The 15,645-nt window shown below is 41.5% G+C and overlaps 2 protein-coding genes across 4 annotated transcripts in view; one reads left to right on the top strand and one right to left on the bottom strand.

The window, feature by feature from the left end:
- The window catches only part of C13H10orf88 (chromosome 13 C10orf88 homolog), a 59,222-nt gene that overhangs the window by 22,119 nt on the left and 21,458 nt on the right, over positions 1–15,645 (bottom strand). For 2 of the 3 annotated variants that reach the window (XM_077126311.1, XM_077126313.1), the window contains exon 1: positions 161–553. In XM_077126311.1, coding sequence (XP_076982426.1) covers positions 161–435 — 275 coding nt within the window. In that variant the 5' untranslated portion in view covers positions 436–553. Of the gene's footprint in view, positions 1–160; positions 554–15,645 lie in introns of those variants that run through there. The other variant, XM_077126312.1, reaches the window with a different exon arrangement.
- Positions 156–14,536, top strand: LOC143654403 (uncharacterized). Its single transcript, XM_077126314.1, has 2 exons — positions 156–794; positions 14,217–14,536. Exons 1-2 carry the CDS (start codon positions 519–521, stop codon positions 14,268–14,270), a joined length of 330 nt encoding a protein of 109 aa, XP_076982429.1. The 5' UTR covers positions 156–518; the 3' UTR covers positions 14,271–14,536.

Raw genomic sequence — 15,645 nt, 5'->3', positions numbered from 1 at the left:
CCAGCCCGCAGCCCGCGGTTAGGCTTCCCCCTCGCGCGCTCCGTTCCCGGATCCCGGGCCCAGACCCTCAACCCCTCCCGGTCCCTCTGTCCCTTACGGCCCCTACAGGAGCGTGGCTGTCACAGGGCGCAGCTCCCCAGTCCCAGCCGGCCCGGCTTACCTCAGAGCAGGCGGCGCCAGCAGCTCTTCCCTATCGAAATCCGTGGGACCCAGGCCATCCCGGGTGAGAAGGAGGCTGCGGGGCAGGGCTCCGCACGGGGCCTCCCAGGAAGAGGCCAACATCGGGCGGCGAGTCAGTCTCCGGTCCTCCATCCCTGTCTCCATTTCGCCGCCTCCACCCCAGGCCAGATCCGGAACCTTTCTTTCAGTGCTTGAGTTTCCTGCAGTGCGCATTTGGACAGAGGAAGCAGAGCAACTTCCGGCTTGTTCTGCCATCGACCAAAGCACGCCGCCTGCCTCTGACTGGGAAGGATGGACAGGCGAGTGCGGATACCCAGCTACCGTAAACACGCACGCGCATGCCCCGCCGCTTCAGGAACGGCGTCAAGAGCGGCGAAGAGCGGCGAGCCGGCGCAGCGGCGACACCGAGGCCTGCTGGGGGGTCCTCTGCGCAGGCGCCGCGAAGGACGCGCGGGAACGTGGTCTCTTTATCCGGGTTGGCCTCGGAGCAGAGGACACACCTGTGCCCGGCGGTTGCTGACGGTTCGGCTCCCAGGACAGGATCAGTCTTGAGGCATGTGGCCTTGGCCCTCCACGCGGCCTGGAAGACTTCGTCCCCAGCTGCGTCCTTTTTTGTTCGTTTTCTTTCTTCCTTTTTTTTGTATGCTGTGCGGTGGGGGACACAGTTCATTCGTTTCCACGTGAATATCCCGTTATGGCAGCACCATTTGTTGACAAAAAAAAAATTTTTTTTGGAGTGCTTGGGCCGAATGGGACAGGGTCTCCGCATCTGCCATTATTTCTTGAGTGGATGGCAGAGACTTGTTCCAGTGTGCAGCCAGTAGGGCTGTGCCTCTGCTGCATTTGGGATGGCCACTGGCCGGCAGGCTACTGTTTTTGGGTTATTTTTACCTTTCACTTTCGCAGACACACTCTTTCCCCTCCTTATCCCCCCAGGGGGGTTGAGATTTGCCCCTAACACGGGGAAGATTTAGTGCCCTTGACTGGGCATGTTTTGCAGCGGTAGGTGGTCTGAAGAAGCTTTTACCTGGGCCTTTAGGATGTTACCAATTTAGCTTGAGGCATGAATGCCATAATAACTGAATGGAGGCAGGGGTGACCTCATACTACCAGCCTCTGGTGGTTTCTGGTAGCCAGAGTTGGACACTTTGCATAACAGAAATCAGAGAGTCGTGAAAGATGTGGGTGGAAAGGGGAGGGGCTGTGCTGCATTGTCCTCCTGCCATAGGGAAGCATGAACAGCAGCAGGGCCTGGAATTTCTGTGGATGTAGAGCTGAACCGAGATTGAAGGACCTTTTGCATGTTGGAAACGGAAAAGTGGAAATGAGATGGAACTTCCCAGATTGCTTGTGGACTAGGAAGGTAGATGACACCTGTTTCTGTTTGCTAAAGCTGCCAGAATGCAATATACCAGAAATGAATTGGCTTTTACAATGGGAATTTATCTTCTTAGAATTGACAGTTCTTAGGCCATGAAAATGTCCAGCTCAAGCCATCAATAGTATGATACCTGGACTCGGAAGAAAGGCTGCCGGTATCTGAGACACCTCTGTCACATGGGAAGACACTTGCTGGGCATTAGTTGGTCCTTTGTTCCTGGGTCTCGTTGCTTTCAACTTGAGTCCAGTGGCTTTCTCCTTGAGTGTTTGTGGGTCCTTAGCTCCTCTGGGGCTTTTCTTTCTCAGGCCTCTCAGTGTTTAACTCTTTAAGCTCTCTCTGGGTGTTTCTCTCTCAGCTCTTAGGGCTTTTTCTGTCCTTCATCATCTGTAAAGGACTCCAGTAAAGGATTAAGACCCACCTTGAATTGGGCCGGTCACATCTTAATTGAAGCAACCGAATCAAAAGGTCCCATCCACAATAGGAATGGATTTTAAAATCCCACAGGAATGGATTTTAAAAACATAGTCTTTTCTAGGGTACGTGACAGATTCAAACCAGCAGAGCAGCTTTCTCTCATTCCCTGTCAACCCCACATTTTGTAAGAAAACTGGAAATTAGCTTCAACGAACACTGGAATGTCACTGTGCTTCAAACGTGGGTTCTCTTGTTTTTATGGTGATACTGTCTCTTGAAAATAGAGTTTTTGCCCCTCTACACTCTAGTTTTAATTATTGTGAGCTGCTGATTTCCTGATTACTTTTTATATTTTGTCTTAACTTTCCATTTGAATTAAATTATTAGGATATGTAACCTGTAGCCAAAAGCAGAGCAGAATGTCCATTTGGTTTAATTGTGTGCTGTTAGTAAGGAAAATGATGAGCATGTGTACTTTCTATAGGCAGTCGCTGATCCAGACTTCATATTAAATGGATTCACTAAGTTGAAAGAGAAACCCCACCAAGGGTTTCATACGAACAGAATACAAAAAGGTAACATCTTTAATTATAGTGGCTTTAATTTTAATAATCTTTTCTAGTATTCATTTTCATTTATGTGCAGGAATATTTCAGTTCCATTTATTTTTCCTCTTGTAGTTACAAATTTTTCTATGTTAATATATTTGGAAAGTCCAAAGGATCTTCTTCAGAAACACTTGTATGCACTTACATAGTGAAATCAGTATTATCAACTGTTTTTTTTTAATTGTGAGAACTTATATACAAAAAAAAAAAAACAGTAAATTTCAGAGCATATGATTTCAGAGTTTGGTATGGGCTATAATTCCACAATTTTACATTTTTCCTTCTAACTGCTCTAAGACATTGGGGACTAAAAGAAATATCAATATAATGATTCAGCAGTCACACTCATTTGTTAAATCCTATCTCCTCTGTTATAACTCCACCTCCTTTGATCTTTCTCCCAGTCTATAGGGGTATTTGGGCTATGCCCATTCTAACTATTTTTCATAGTTAGAAAGGGCTTTCCAACATGAAAAATAGTTAGAATGGGTTGGGGGATGGAAATAGTTGATGTTCCGGAAAGGATAGTTCCTCTGGGTTTCAGGACTTATCTTGTCTAGGAACCCATCTGGAGGTTGTAGATTTCTAGAAAGTAATCATAGTGCATGGAACCTTTGTAGAGGTTTCATCTCTTGGCTTCCCTTGGCTCTCTCTAGGTTCTGACTTGCTTAACATCTCATGGTGACATCTTCTGGGTTCCAAGTATCTCCAAACATCTGTGTCTCTGTTTTCCAAGTATCAGCATTTGTGTCAGGTCTGCTCTGAAGTTTCTGTTAGCTCTCATTTCTGAGGTCTTCTCCAAAATATTTCCCCTTTTAAAGACTCTAGTAAACAATCAAGACCCACCTAAAATGGGTGGAGTTACATCTCCATCTGATCAAAAGGCTACACCCACAATTGGGGGCACCACATCTCCATGGAGATAATCTAATCAAAAGTTTCCAACCTTTTATTGAAAGCCAATCCGTCTCTGGTGTGTTGCATTCCAGCAGCTGGAACTATATTCCAAATATGTGATATTCTAGACAAAGCAAAACTATAGAGACAGTAAAAAGATCAGTGGTTGCCAGGGCTTCAGAAGAAGGGAAAGAGGAATGGACAGGAGGAGCCAAGGACATGTTTAGGTCAGTGAAACATTCTGTATGATACTGTAATGGTGGATACATAACTTTATGCATTTTTTTCAAAACCCATAGAACTGTAAGATGTTGTTTGAAGAGTCTTTATTCCCCTGAGGAATTAATGACATTTTTCTTGTTATGAAAGCCTCAAAACTGTTTTAAGTAGTGGAAGCAAGTCTGAGTGATGAATGCTTTGGAGAAAAGCTATAAAACTAGAGAAATACAAATACAGCAGAACTAAGTCTGTGGACCAAAAGTTTTCCATAGCTGAAGTATGGACTTTAGTTAAAAACATGTCAGTAGTGGTTCATCAGTTGTAATAAATATATGGCATTAACACAAGATGTTATTAATAAAGAAAACTGTATATTTGGGAGGTGGGGGTAAGGCTATATGGGAATGCTGTGTACTAACCAATTTTCTGTGAGCCTCAAACTGCTCTAAATTAAGTATATTAACAAAAATTAACTTGTGTTGACTTATCCATTTAATTGTGTTTATTTGCAGACGGTGCCTGCCCATGTTAAAAAAAAAAAAAAGATGCTCAATACAGCCCTGGGAACCTTCACCTCTGCTCCGCACAGTTGGTTCTGCTGTATTTGTGTGCGTTTTTCTAGTTTTGTGAGTTTCTCCAAAGCAGTCATTGTTTAGGCTTGCCTTCACTTCTTAAATCAGTTTTGAGGGCTTCATAACAAGAAAATGTCATAATCCCTCAGGAGGAATAGAGACCCTTCAAACAATCTAGGCCTTAAACTGTAAACAGAATCTTGAAAGAAGAAACAAAAGGAAACGTAATTTTACTTTTATGTCCTCCCAAAGGGGCAGAAAGTACTTTTCAGGACCTGCTGTCCACCCACTCCTGAACTACTGAGCCTTGGGAAGCCCAGCTCTCAGCATTCTCCATCAGTGTGCACGTTCCCTGAGTCACAGGACAGGAAAGCTCACAGAAAGATGGCTGTGTAAGAGGCTGTGCAGGGCCCTTCCTGAAAGTTTATGGATGCTGAGTGTGCTGGTTTGAAAGGAAGTATGCCCCCTAAGAAAAACCATGTTTTGATATAAATCCCATTTCTTAAAGGTAGAATAATCCCCATTCAATACTGTATATTTGAAACTGTAATGAGATCTCCCTGGTTGATGTGATTTAGTCAAGAATGGTTGTTAAACTGGATTAGGGAATGACATGTCTCCACCCATTTGAGTTGGTCTTGATTGGTTTACTGGAGTCCTATAAAAGAGGAAACATTTTGGAGAAAGAGATTCGGAGAGAGCAGAGAATGCTGCAACACTACGAAGCAGAGAGTCCACCAGCCAGCGACCTTTGGAGATGAAGAAGGAAAATACTTCCCAGGGAGCTTCATGAAACAGGAAGCCAGGAGAAGACGCTAGCAGATGACGCCGTGTTCGCCATGTGCCCTTCCAGCTGAGAGAAGCCCTGACTGTTCACCATGTGCCTTCTCACCTGAGAGAGAAACCCTGAACTTCATCGGCCTTCTTGAACCAAGGTATCTTTCCCTGGGTGCCTTTGATTGGTCATTTCTATAGACTTGTTGTAATTGGGACATTTTCTCGGCCTTAGAACTGTAAACTTGCAACTCATTAAATTCCCCTTGTTAAAAGCTGTTCCATTTCTGGTATATTGCATTCCGGCAGCTAGCAAACTAGAACACTGAGAGACATCAGGGCTGAGGGAGAGAAACTCCCTTTCAGCTCCTATCACTGGTTGGCTTGACCATCACAACTGTTTTCATCTGTGGTGGCATTTTACTTACCTACTTACACATAATGCACACAGACACAGCTCTCCATATATTCCAGTTGCCTTTTGAAAACATATTAAATAAAATCCTCCAATCAGTTCCTTTCCCTAATTTGAGCTATTTTAGTTCACAATAATCACATCGCTGAAGATAAAATCAAGAACAACAAAGACACCTTCCCCCAGATATCTTGGCTAGTCTCCTCAAACACACACACAGCCAGAAAGACATTAATTCCACCCAAAGTGAGACGAAAACTTGCAAACACAAAGGGAAGTAGTGAAGTTTGACGGGGAGAGGAGAAGTCACAGAATAAACCACTCGTGTGTCCCTGAAGCGCACACACTTATCCTCCCATCTCCTGCTGTTACTTTGGGGTGATCTTGGGCGCGGTGGCTCCGGGTGGCAGCAGCTCCATGTGGTGCAACTGCGGGCATCTCATTTTGTCTGCATGAGCCTGCTGGTGGCTTGGACCGTGTTTAGGACAGCAACCAGCAGCACATGGGGGAGTCGGACCCGACCTGGAGGCGGGAAGGAGGGAGCTGCGCCCACCCCCAGTCCAGCGGCAGTTCCCCTGGACTTGGGTGGCGCGAGTGGGTGGGGTGGAGGAAGTCCTGGCGCCGCCATCTCTCCTTGCTCCTCAGAGCCCGTGCCTACCCCACGGGAGGTATCCAGGGATCTGGGCTGCTGGGGTGCCAAGGTCCCTTGGGGGAGTTAGGCCTCTCACCTTCTGGACAGCAGCGAGCAATGAGTGGGGCGTGCGCAGCCTGGAGAAGCAGCAAGACCCATGGTGTCCCCGCGGCCAGCAGGCCTGCTCTCGCTTCTCTGACCCCAGCCTTTTTGGGTCTCGCATGCGGAGGGCGCCGGGCTTGGCGTCTTCTTGCGGCTCGAGCCGGGCCAGTGCGGCTCGCAGCCAAGGGGCCCAGACCTTACCCGGGAAGAGTCCCCAGCCCTAACTAATGTGTCCGAATTCCAACCTCAGCGTCTCAGGTGGCCATGCCTTAGGGATCTTCAAAGTAGCATCATTTCAACGTGCCCCAGAAGTGGGTTGGGGTCCACAGATTTTTGTTTGTGTCCTTTTCTCTAACAGACGCTTGCCATCACCCCACCAATGCAGTACAAAACCAATAATGTTTTCTGTGTTTTTAATAATTTATGTTCCGAACTCCGTGGAAAAGAACAGGTAAAAGGAGAAATCACTGCCACTGAAGGGCTGTTCGCCCGTGAGTCTCTGTGTGCCCCATTACCCGCACTGACGTGCCCGCAGCTGTGGACGTTCATCTTGCGCCTTGGGAGATGCACCGCTGGTCCTGGCCGCGCCGGGAGCGCGCAGCGTAAATGTCTGGGAACTGGGCGAAGACATAAAGAGAGTGGGTACTCCGGTGGCCTTACCATCGGTGGGGCACCCTGGAGCTCTGAAAACTACTGGACTCCTGGGACCGGATAACCTCTACAGCGGCCGGCTGGGGGTGGGGGCGGGTAGCAGCAATGGTGGCCCCCGCCCCAGGTTTCAGCCTCAAGACTGGGCTCCCTGAGGCCTCAGGCCACACCACCCACTCCCGCAGTCACTCATCACATGCTTCTGCAAAAGAATTCTGAAAGTGGTTTCTCTAGAGACCAAGCAACTCGTTAAATTTCCTTCTAAACTTCGCTCTCTCCTCCTCCCAGGCTTCTGGCTTCTACCAGAAGCATTTGAAGCAGAAATTGGGAAACTTGGGTCCCCTCTATGTTGGCCATCCTACGTTGGTTCCTTGGTATCCATCTCTGTATCTGTCTTGCTCTTCCCCAGGTTAAAAACATTCTGTCATTCCTTCTTCTTGTGGAGGTCGTTAACAGTGTGCAAATCTGAGTTTCCAAATCCCAGATGGTATTGTTGGCTCCTACAAAGGAGGAAAGAGGCTCAGTCAGCCTTTGCAATTTTTTTAAAGCAGTGTCACTGCTGCTAAGAGACTGGCAGAACCAGAGCCCCTCCTGAAGACAGTTCCACCCTCTGCCCCCATCACTCCTTTCCTGACGTGGCCCCCATAAAACTTTATTTTTCTTTCCCACACTTCTTTGGTGGAAGGGATTTTCATGAAATTAAATTGAAACTCTCCCAGAAATTAAAATTCAAATATCCTGCCTGCACTGAGATCTCCTGAGAATCATCCAATGTCCTTGCGAAGGGGCTTTAGAATCAGCAAGACAGACCAGTTTTTGAGTCCGACCTCCGCAACCTAACAGTCAGGCACCCGACTCTGGGGCTGTCAGTTATTCAGTACTACACTGAGATTGGCCTGTGGAGCTGCTGTCACTGTGGGGGAGGAAGTGCCTGCAGTCATGAGTGTTGTCACAACCTTGCAGTATTCTTTGCACTATTCCTTGCACTTGTATTCTCTCTTACCTTGCAGCCAAGTAGAACAATGGGTACATGCTTTAGAGAGCAGCTGCCCAGAAGTCATAAAATTGATGTGTTTTTTTTTTCCATATTTGTAACAGTTTTATAAGGAAAAATCCACATTCATGGATGGTGATCTTTGCATCTCAAAAATAATAATAGGAAATGTGGCACAATGTTAACAATGCATGAATCTAGGTGAACGACATATGGTATTGGACCTTTTTGGGGCATCCTTTTTTACTTGAAATTTAAAAAGTAAATGGGGAATTACTGATGAAGGTTTTTTCTTTTGTAGTCATGCGTCCATGATTGTTGATTTATATGTGTATTTTATGGATTATGTGCTATTAGCAATTTAAATAGGAGTAGATGAAGAAGGGGAAGGAAGCACCTCAGCAAAAGCTTAAAACCAGTTCCTCATCTCTCAGATTTGGTCCATTTTCCACGACACGGGCCAAGACCTTAGGTGTTCTAGACCCTCTGTTTGGCACTCTGGGATCTAGAGTTCCAGTCCTCATGGAGCTGACAAATGCTTTGAAAAAAGTAAATCTTCAAGGCACAAACCCACAGATTCATCACACAGAGCAATTGATTAGCAAGAATAGAAGAAGCTGAGAGAGGGAGTGGTCAGTTGTGCAGGGAAGATTAATCTGATCTAACTCCTTGATGATAACCAAACTCGTCTAAGGCCATGTCCCTCAGAGTAACCAATGCCTCGATGGAAAGAAGTATAAGTATTTTTTTTCACTTGGTGAAAAAAAAGTAATTTTAGGGAGATAAAAAGCAGAAGAACAAAACCCACAGTTCAATCTACCTGAAGTATTGGGTTCTGTGAGGCTGGGCAGAGTAGATACCTGCTCTCAAGACAAACGTCTGGTCAGAGCTAAAGCATGGGGATTTTTGAAAGCTCCACAGTTGATTCCAAGTGAAAGAAAAGCTTGAGAATAACTGATTTGCTGGTTTATGTCTTGCTTCTGAAACCAGTGTAGCTGGGTTCAAATCTTGGCTCCTACCCCTTGTTGTATGACCTCACTGATCATGTATTTCCTTGGGAAAATATGGATAATAATCTTAGTACCTTTATTATAATATTAAATGAGATAATATATGTAAGACCCAATGCTCTGATTTACTTGGTCACCAAACATCAGCCATTGGCATCCTGGTAATGAGTGTGATTGGAGCCGCTGAGTTCTTAACATAGCTATTCCCAAGTGCAGTCTGAGAGCACCACCACCTTGTGATGAGACTGAAGCCTCTATGGACTGGCAGTGAGAAAGCTTGTTCAGATGCTTCTGTTTTTTCATCTTTCTAGTGCCTAATGGTGGTACTCATTGGAATTGAGATACAGAATTAGGGTTTGTGGGGCCTCCCCAGTCTGGTCATGGACCTTGATAAGCCTAGGGGAAATGAGAGCTGGCACTGGGGGGAGGGGGGGAGCTGGAGTCTTCCCCTGTGAGTGCAGATCCACCTCCCATGTGGGGTCTCCTTATGTGCAGCCAATCATGACTGGTGTTTACTCATCACAAAGGAAGCCCCCAGCATTGGACTCTCCCTTTTAGAGAACCTAAAGAGAAAATAATTCATAATCTCCCTAAGTACAGACCATAAGGAAGCAAAGAATATATTAGAGACTGAAAGAAAGATGCTTTTATTAAAAACAATGACAGCAAACAAAACTTCTTTGCTCTTCAGTTTCCCCCTTGGTGAAAGGGAGGTTTGAACTCCCTATATGTCTCCATTTTATCTCAATAAAATATTTCTATAGAATCATGGAAATAATACAGTTCAAGAAATTGATGTTGGTGATGAGTAAGAAATATGTTCTTAACAAAAAGTGAAGTAATACTAATAAAGGAGTTTCTGTATTTGCTGCTGTGTAATTATTGATAAGTTTGAATTTAGTCTACCACTTTATTATTTGTTTTCTGGTTATGCATTGTTTTTATTTCTCTGTTCCCCCATTCCTGCCTTCTTTATAATTGTTTGAATATTTTCAGTATTCCATTTTAATTCATGTTTTGAGATTTTACTTTATCTCCTGGTAGTTCTTGTAGTCATTGCTCTAGGGATACTTTACCTTTCACTGTCAACTTAGAATTAATATTTTAGTACTTCAGATGGAATGTAGACACCTTCCACCCTGTCTGTCCCTTTACTCTCTTCCTTTTATGTTCAGTTGTCATAGACATCGCATCTACATACATTCAAAACTAGACTAGACAATGTAATAATTTTTGCTTTCAATTGTCATACAAATTTTTAAGATATTAAGGGAAAATAGTCCTCTTCTTTCTTTTCTCAATTCCAACTTATTCTCTTCTTTTTTCCTGAAGAACTACCTTTCATATATCTTTTACAGCAGGTTTACTGGTGAAGAATATTCCCTTTCTTTCATTGAAGAAGGACTATTTTTCCTTAATTCCTGAAGGATATTTTCATTGGATACAGAATTTTAGGCTAAAAGATGTTTTCTTTCAGTGCTTTACAAATGTTTTCCCTGTTTCTTCTCCATGGTTTCCAATGAGGAAGCTGAAGTCATTTCTGTCATTGCTTCCTTGTATGCAAGTCTGAAACCAATCTTTGGCTGGTTTGATTATGTTTTGGGGAGTGAGGAATTCTTCAAATTGAACTGTTTAGTTTTGATGAGATTCTCAAATCTATAAGTTTACGCCTTTGGCTAAGTTTGGGAAGTTTGTAGACATTAGGTCTTCAAATATTTTTTCCTTTGTACTACAGTCTTTCTCCTCTTTTTCTGAGTCTCTGACAGCACAAATTTTAAACTTTTTGATATCGTTCCACAATATAAAAATTTCACTCTGTTGTTCAGATTGTACAATATCTATTCATCTCTCCTCGAGTATTTTTCATTTCTAAAATTCCTGTTTGGTTCCTTTTATACTTTCTATTTCTCTGCTGAGACTTTCTATCTTTTCTTTTATTTCCAGAGTGTTCAGCCTTACTACTTAGATCATGATTTTAATTAATAACTGCTCTTAAATCTTTGCCTGATAATTCCAACATCTGGGTCTTCTCAAGATTTGTGCATACTGAATGTCTTTTCCCTTGTAGTTCTTGAAAATTTCCTGGGTTTTCATATATTGGTTGGTTTTAGAATGTATCTTAGACATTTGGAATATTTTGAATGTTTGGGTTTTGTTTTAATCCTATGAGAAATATTGATTTTATTGTTGTTGTTGTTTGTTTTAGCAAGCAATAAGCCCATTTTGGTTGAGGCTACAAGTTACAGCCTACCATGTACTGGCAAAAGCTGAAATATTACACTTCCATTTACCTCCTATTGTACAGAATTTAAACACATGGCCATACCTAGTTGCAAAGGAACTTGCAAAATGTTACAGTTTTTGTTATGTGACTAAGACCTTCCGATATTGTAGTATTTTCTTTGATTCTCCATTTTCTATCACTGTTTGGGGATCCAGGCAATTCCTAAAGATAAACTATCTAGAATAAAATAAGTAAAATTTAAACTCTCCTGGGTTCTGATGCTATACTGAGAACAGAAAAGTTGTGCTTACATTTTTAGTAATACTTTTGCAAGTTGCAAAGTATAATATATGTAATATTTGTATAAAAATTATAGATAATCCACCACAAATATGGAAGACATAACTCCTCTGGATTTCAAAACTTAATATACAGTTCTATTATTTTTTACATACAGTTCTATTTTATTAACTGGATTCAAACTACAAAAGCATTCAAATAAATTTTAATAAATAAGAATATACTACATTTAAATTAGATTTCTCAGATTAGTAAAAGGTTTAAGCCTTTGGTCAAATTATTGTGAGTCTATGAAAGGTGCCTCTGTGGATATTTGTCAGCATTACTGAGAGGTTCTTTCATAGGAAATTTAGTGTGGTGGCTTGGAGTTGTGTACCCCAAGAAAACATGTTCTTAATCTTAATCCATGCCTGTGGGTGTGAACTCATTGTATATAGGACCTTCTGATAAGGTTAAATCAGTTAAAGTGTCAACCAATGGAATCAGAAAGGGTCTTAATTAAATTACTATAGGCCTTATAGAGAAGGCCACAAGAGAGACGCCATGGGAGAAGCCAGAAGCTGCAGTCAGTGGGACCTGTAAAAGAAAGGAGAAGTGGCCGTGTGCATTGATATGTAATGGAAAAGCCAAGGACCAAAGATTACTGGTCGATAGTCCCAGAATGCCACAGTCTTTGGGAAAATGCATCAACTTGCTAATTCCTCAATCTTGACTTCTCTGAGCCTCAACACTGTGGGCCAATAAATTCCCATTGTTTAAGTCAACTCATTGTATGGTATTTGCTATAGCAGCTGGGAAACTGTATTTAGCAATTTTTAAATAAACTTTATTTTTTATTTAAAATTGTAAGTTCATCAAAAATATTTCTCAGAAATTTAACAATATAAATACAGCCTGATTAAATTTTTCTAAGAATAAATTAACGCAAAATTTTGTTTGGAGATTACTGCAAATTTTTAAATATGAACTTTTTAAAAACATAATTTTATATCAAATTTCAATTAAAAATTTACTTTGGTTTGAAGTAATTTCAAATAGGACAATTGCAAAATCAATGCAAAATCCATTCCAACATGCCCTTCCCTAATATTGAGACCCACCAATTTTAACATTTTGCCAAATGTACCCTCCCTCCCTCCCTTCTTCCCTTCTGTCCATCCAATTTGTTTTCTGAACATTTTTGAGTAGGTAGTATGTATAATGCTCCTTAACACATGATACTTCCACGTACTTTTCCCAAGAACAAGGACATTCACTTATGTAACCACCCTAAATATAGTTATCAAGTTGATATAAAGCTCATTCTTTTATTTTTTCAGTTGTCCCAATAATGCCCATTAGGACATTTTCTCTGTTATTATTAGATCCAGTACAGGATAATGTACTGCATTTAATTGCCATTGTCTTTTTAGTCTCTGTATCTCTCTTTTTAATTGTGGAAACATATATACAATATAAAATATCCCATCTCAACCATTCTCAAGCATACCATTCAGTGAGATTAATCATATTCACAACATTGCATTATTTTCAACACCATCCATTATCAAAACTTTCTTATCACCCCAGACAAAGCCCTACACACATAGTGCATTAACTGCCTTTTTCCACTGCCGCCATCCCCCAAATCTGTCTCTGTGAGTTTGCGTATTCTAGTTATTTCACATAGTAGAATAACACAATAATCTGTCCCTTTGTATCTGACTTATTTCCCTAAACATGATGCCTTCAAAATTCATGCATGTAGTGGCATATATCAGAACCTCATTCTTTTTTAAGGTTGAGTAATAATTCGTTACATGTACATATCACTTTTGTTTTATCCATTCATGTGCTGATGGGGACATGGGTTGCTTTAACTTTTTGCCAATTGTGGATAATGCTGCTATGAATAGTGTTACACAAACATCTGTCTGAGTCCCTGCTTTCAATTCTTTTAGGTATATACCTAGAAGTAGAATTACTTGGTCATATGCAATTCTATACTTAATTTCTGAGGAACTTCTATATTGCTTTCCACCATGGCTGTACCATTTTACGTTCCCACCAACAAAAAATGAGTGTTCCTATTTCTCCACATCTTTGCCAACACTGTTTTTTTTCTGTTTTTAAGATCATCCTTGTGGATGTTTCTCATGATTTTTACTTGCATTTCCCTCCTAATGATGTTGAGCATCTTTTCATGTCATTATTGGCTATTTGTAAATTTTCTTGGGAGAAATGTCTATTCAAGTCCTTGACCCATTTTTAAATTGGGTTGTTTGTCTTTTCACTGTTAAGCTGAAGGAGTTCTTCATATATCCTTATGAGATATAGGAAAGAAAAATAAATAAAAGATATCCAAATTATAAAGGAAGTAAACTTTTCCCTATTTGCAGCTGGCATGATCCTATGCAGAGAAAATCCTGAAAAATCCACAACAAAGCTGCTAGAGCTAATACATGAATGTTGCAAAGTGGTAGGGAAAAAGATCAACAGGTGAAAATCAGTGATGTTCCTGCACACTAGTAATCAACTATTTGAAAAGGAAATCAAACAAAATACTCCATATTGAATAGCAACTAAAAGCAACTAAAAATGTAGGAATACATTTAACCATGGATATCAAGGACTTGTACATGGAAAATTACAAAGTATTGCTGAAAGAAACTAAAGAAGACCTAAATAAATGGGAGGACATTCCATGTTCATGGATTGGAAGATTTTTTTATTTTAACTTGATTTTACATTTTTAATGATGTTGGAAGAACTGCCAAGAAGCTTATTGAAAGCAATGACATTGCAATTTAAACTATGTGACATTCTCTAAAAAATGTATTCTCTGTGTCTTTTGTCTCTATTTCTTAGGCACTTAATGATGTGGCCTTAAGAATAATGTTGCAGCATGTGCAGCCCAGGTAGAAGTCAACTCTCCATCTCCTGCCACAATCAATGTAACAATGTGAAATATCTGCAAAGCTCAATAACCTCCCACCAAGCTTTGGTTAAGAAAGAGAAGCAATCTTAGAGAATACTGGGAATGAATATTGTTACAAGGTGTAATTCATTTTTAATTTGTAGTAGTTTCTAGCTTTTAAAGTACATTCTGATTTTAAACATTTATTTTCTGTTACTCGATTTATAAGGTTATATTGATATAAATTCTGAAATACTGTTTGAAAAATAAACAATGCTGAAAAATCATCTATGGCTTAGGCAGTGCTTTTTACCTAGTAATCAATTTATTTGTTTATTTTTTTATATTTAAGTCACTTTGGGACTTGAGACAGCTAGCTTGTAATGCTATATTGCAATATAATAAGGACAGTTGAGAGTAGAAATTTAAAAAAGGGACTCCAAACAATTTGATTCCTGGGATGAATTAGTGAAGGCATATGGGATCTACATTGAAATTGAAGCTTTCTAGTAGCCTAGGCAGAAAGGGAAACATGGTGTCTCCTAAAAAACCCTCACCTGGTGCAAAATTTTGTTTAGAATGGATCACTCCGTTTGGTTTGCAGAAGTCACAGAATCTGTATTCAAGCAGGAGCATGTGATAGAACCTGGAAGCATGAAACTCATCTAGGTCTTTATTTTGCCAGGAAACTTGAACACTCTCTTTGCCGTGAGAGGGGAGACTTTCAATTAGACACACTCAGTTATGTTGTTGGGCCAAATCTGCTTCATCATGGTAGTTGCCAGGCAAACAGCAATGGCACCAGTGTAGAAAAGACTTCCCCAGGTAAAGATGAGAATCCAGGTAGGAGATCAGATACAGAGATGCCAAATGCTTTGCCGTTTCGGCCACATGGTGCACTCCACAGCAGTGCAGTTTGCTTTTTTGAGATGAACAGCAGAATATTCCTATTGCTTTGAATCTCCCTCTTCAGGCAAAGCATATACCCTCTTTTAAAGAGCTCACCTGAGCAGGCAGGATGATCTCCCTTTTAATTAAATCAAAGCCAGTGATTCGGGACCTTAACTGCAGCTGCAAAATCTCTTCACCTTTGCCATATAGCAAAGTCAAAGGAGTGAAATCCCACCATACAATTCCCTATCTCATTCGAAGGCATGCTCAGCAGGGGATGGGCATCTTGGGGTCCATCTTAGAATTCTTCGGATCACAGTGGGCTAGCCAAGCATGACTCATAGGCTCATAGGGTCAGAGATCTGGGCTACTTTCTGTCATTAGAAATGCAACATTCTGGGTGTCAGGCAGCTATTGGGCTTGGGGGTTGTGAGAAGAGGGTAGTGTACAGCCCAATTCAGGTGTAGGTCAAAAAATGGGCACTAGGCA

This window comes from Tamandua tetradactyla, chromosome 13 (genome assembly GCF_023851605.1).
Source record: "Tamandua tetradactyla isolate mTamTet1 chromosome 13, mTamTet1.pri, whole genome shotgun sequence".
In the NCBI taxonomy this organism is placed as follows: Eukaryota; Metazoa; Chordata; class Mammalia; order Pilosa; family Myrmecophagidae; genus Tamandua; species Tamandua tetradactyla.
This window is presented reverse-complemented; position numbering and strand designations above follow the sequence as displayed.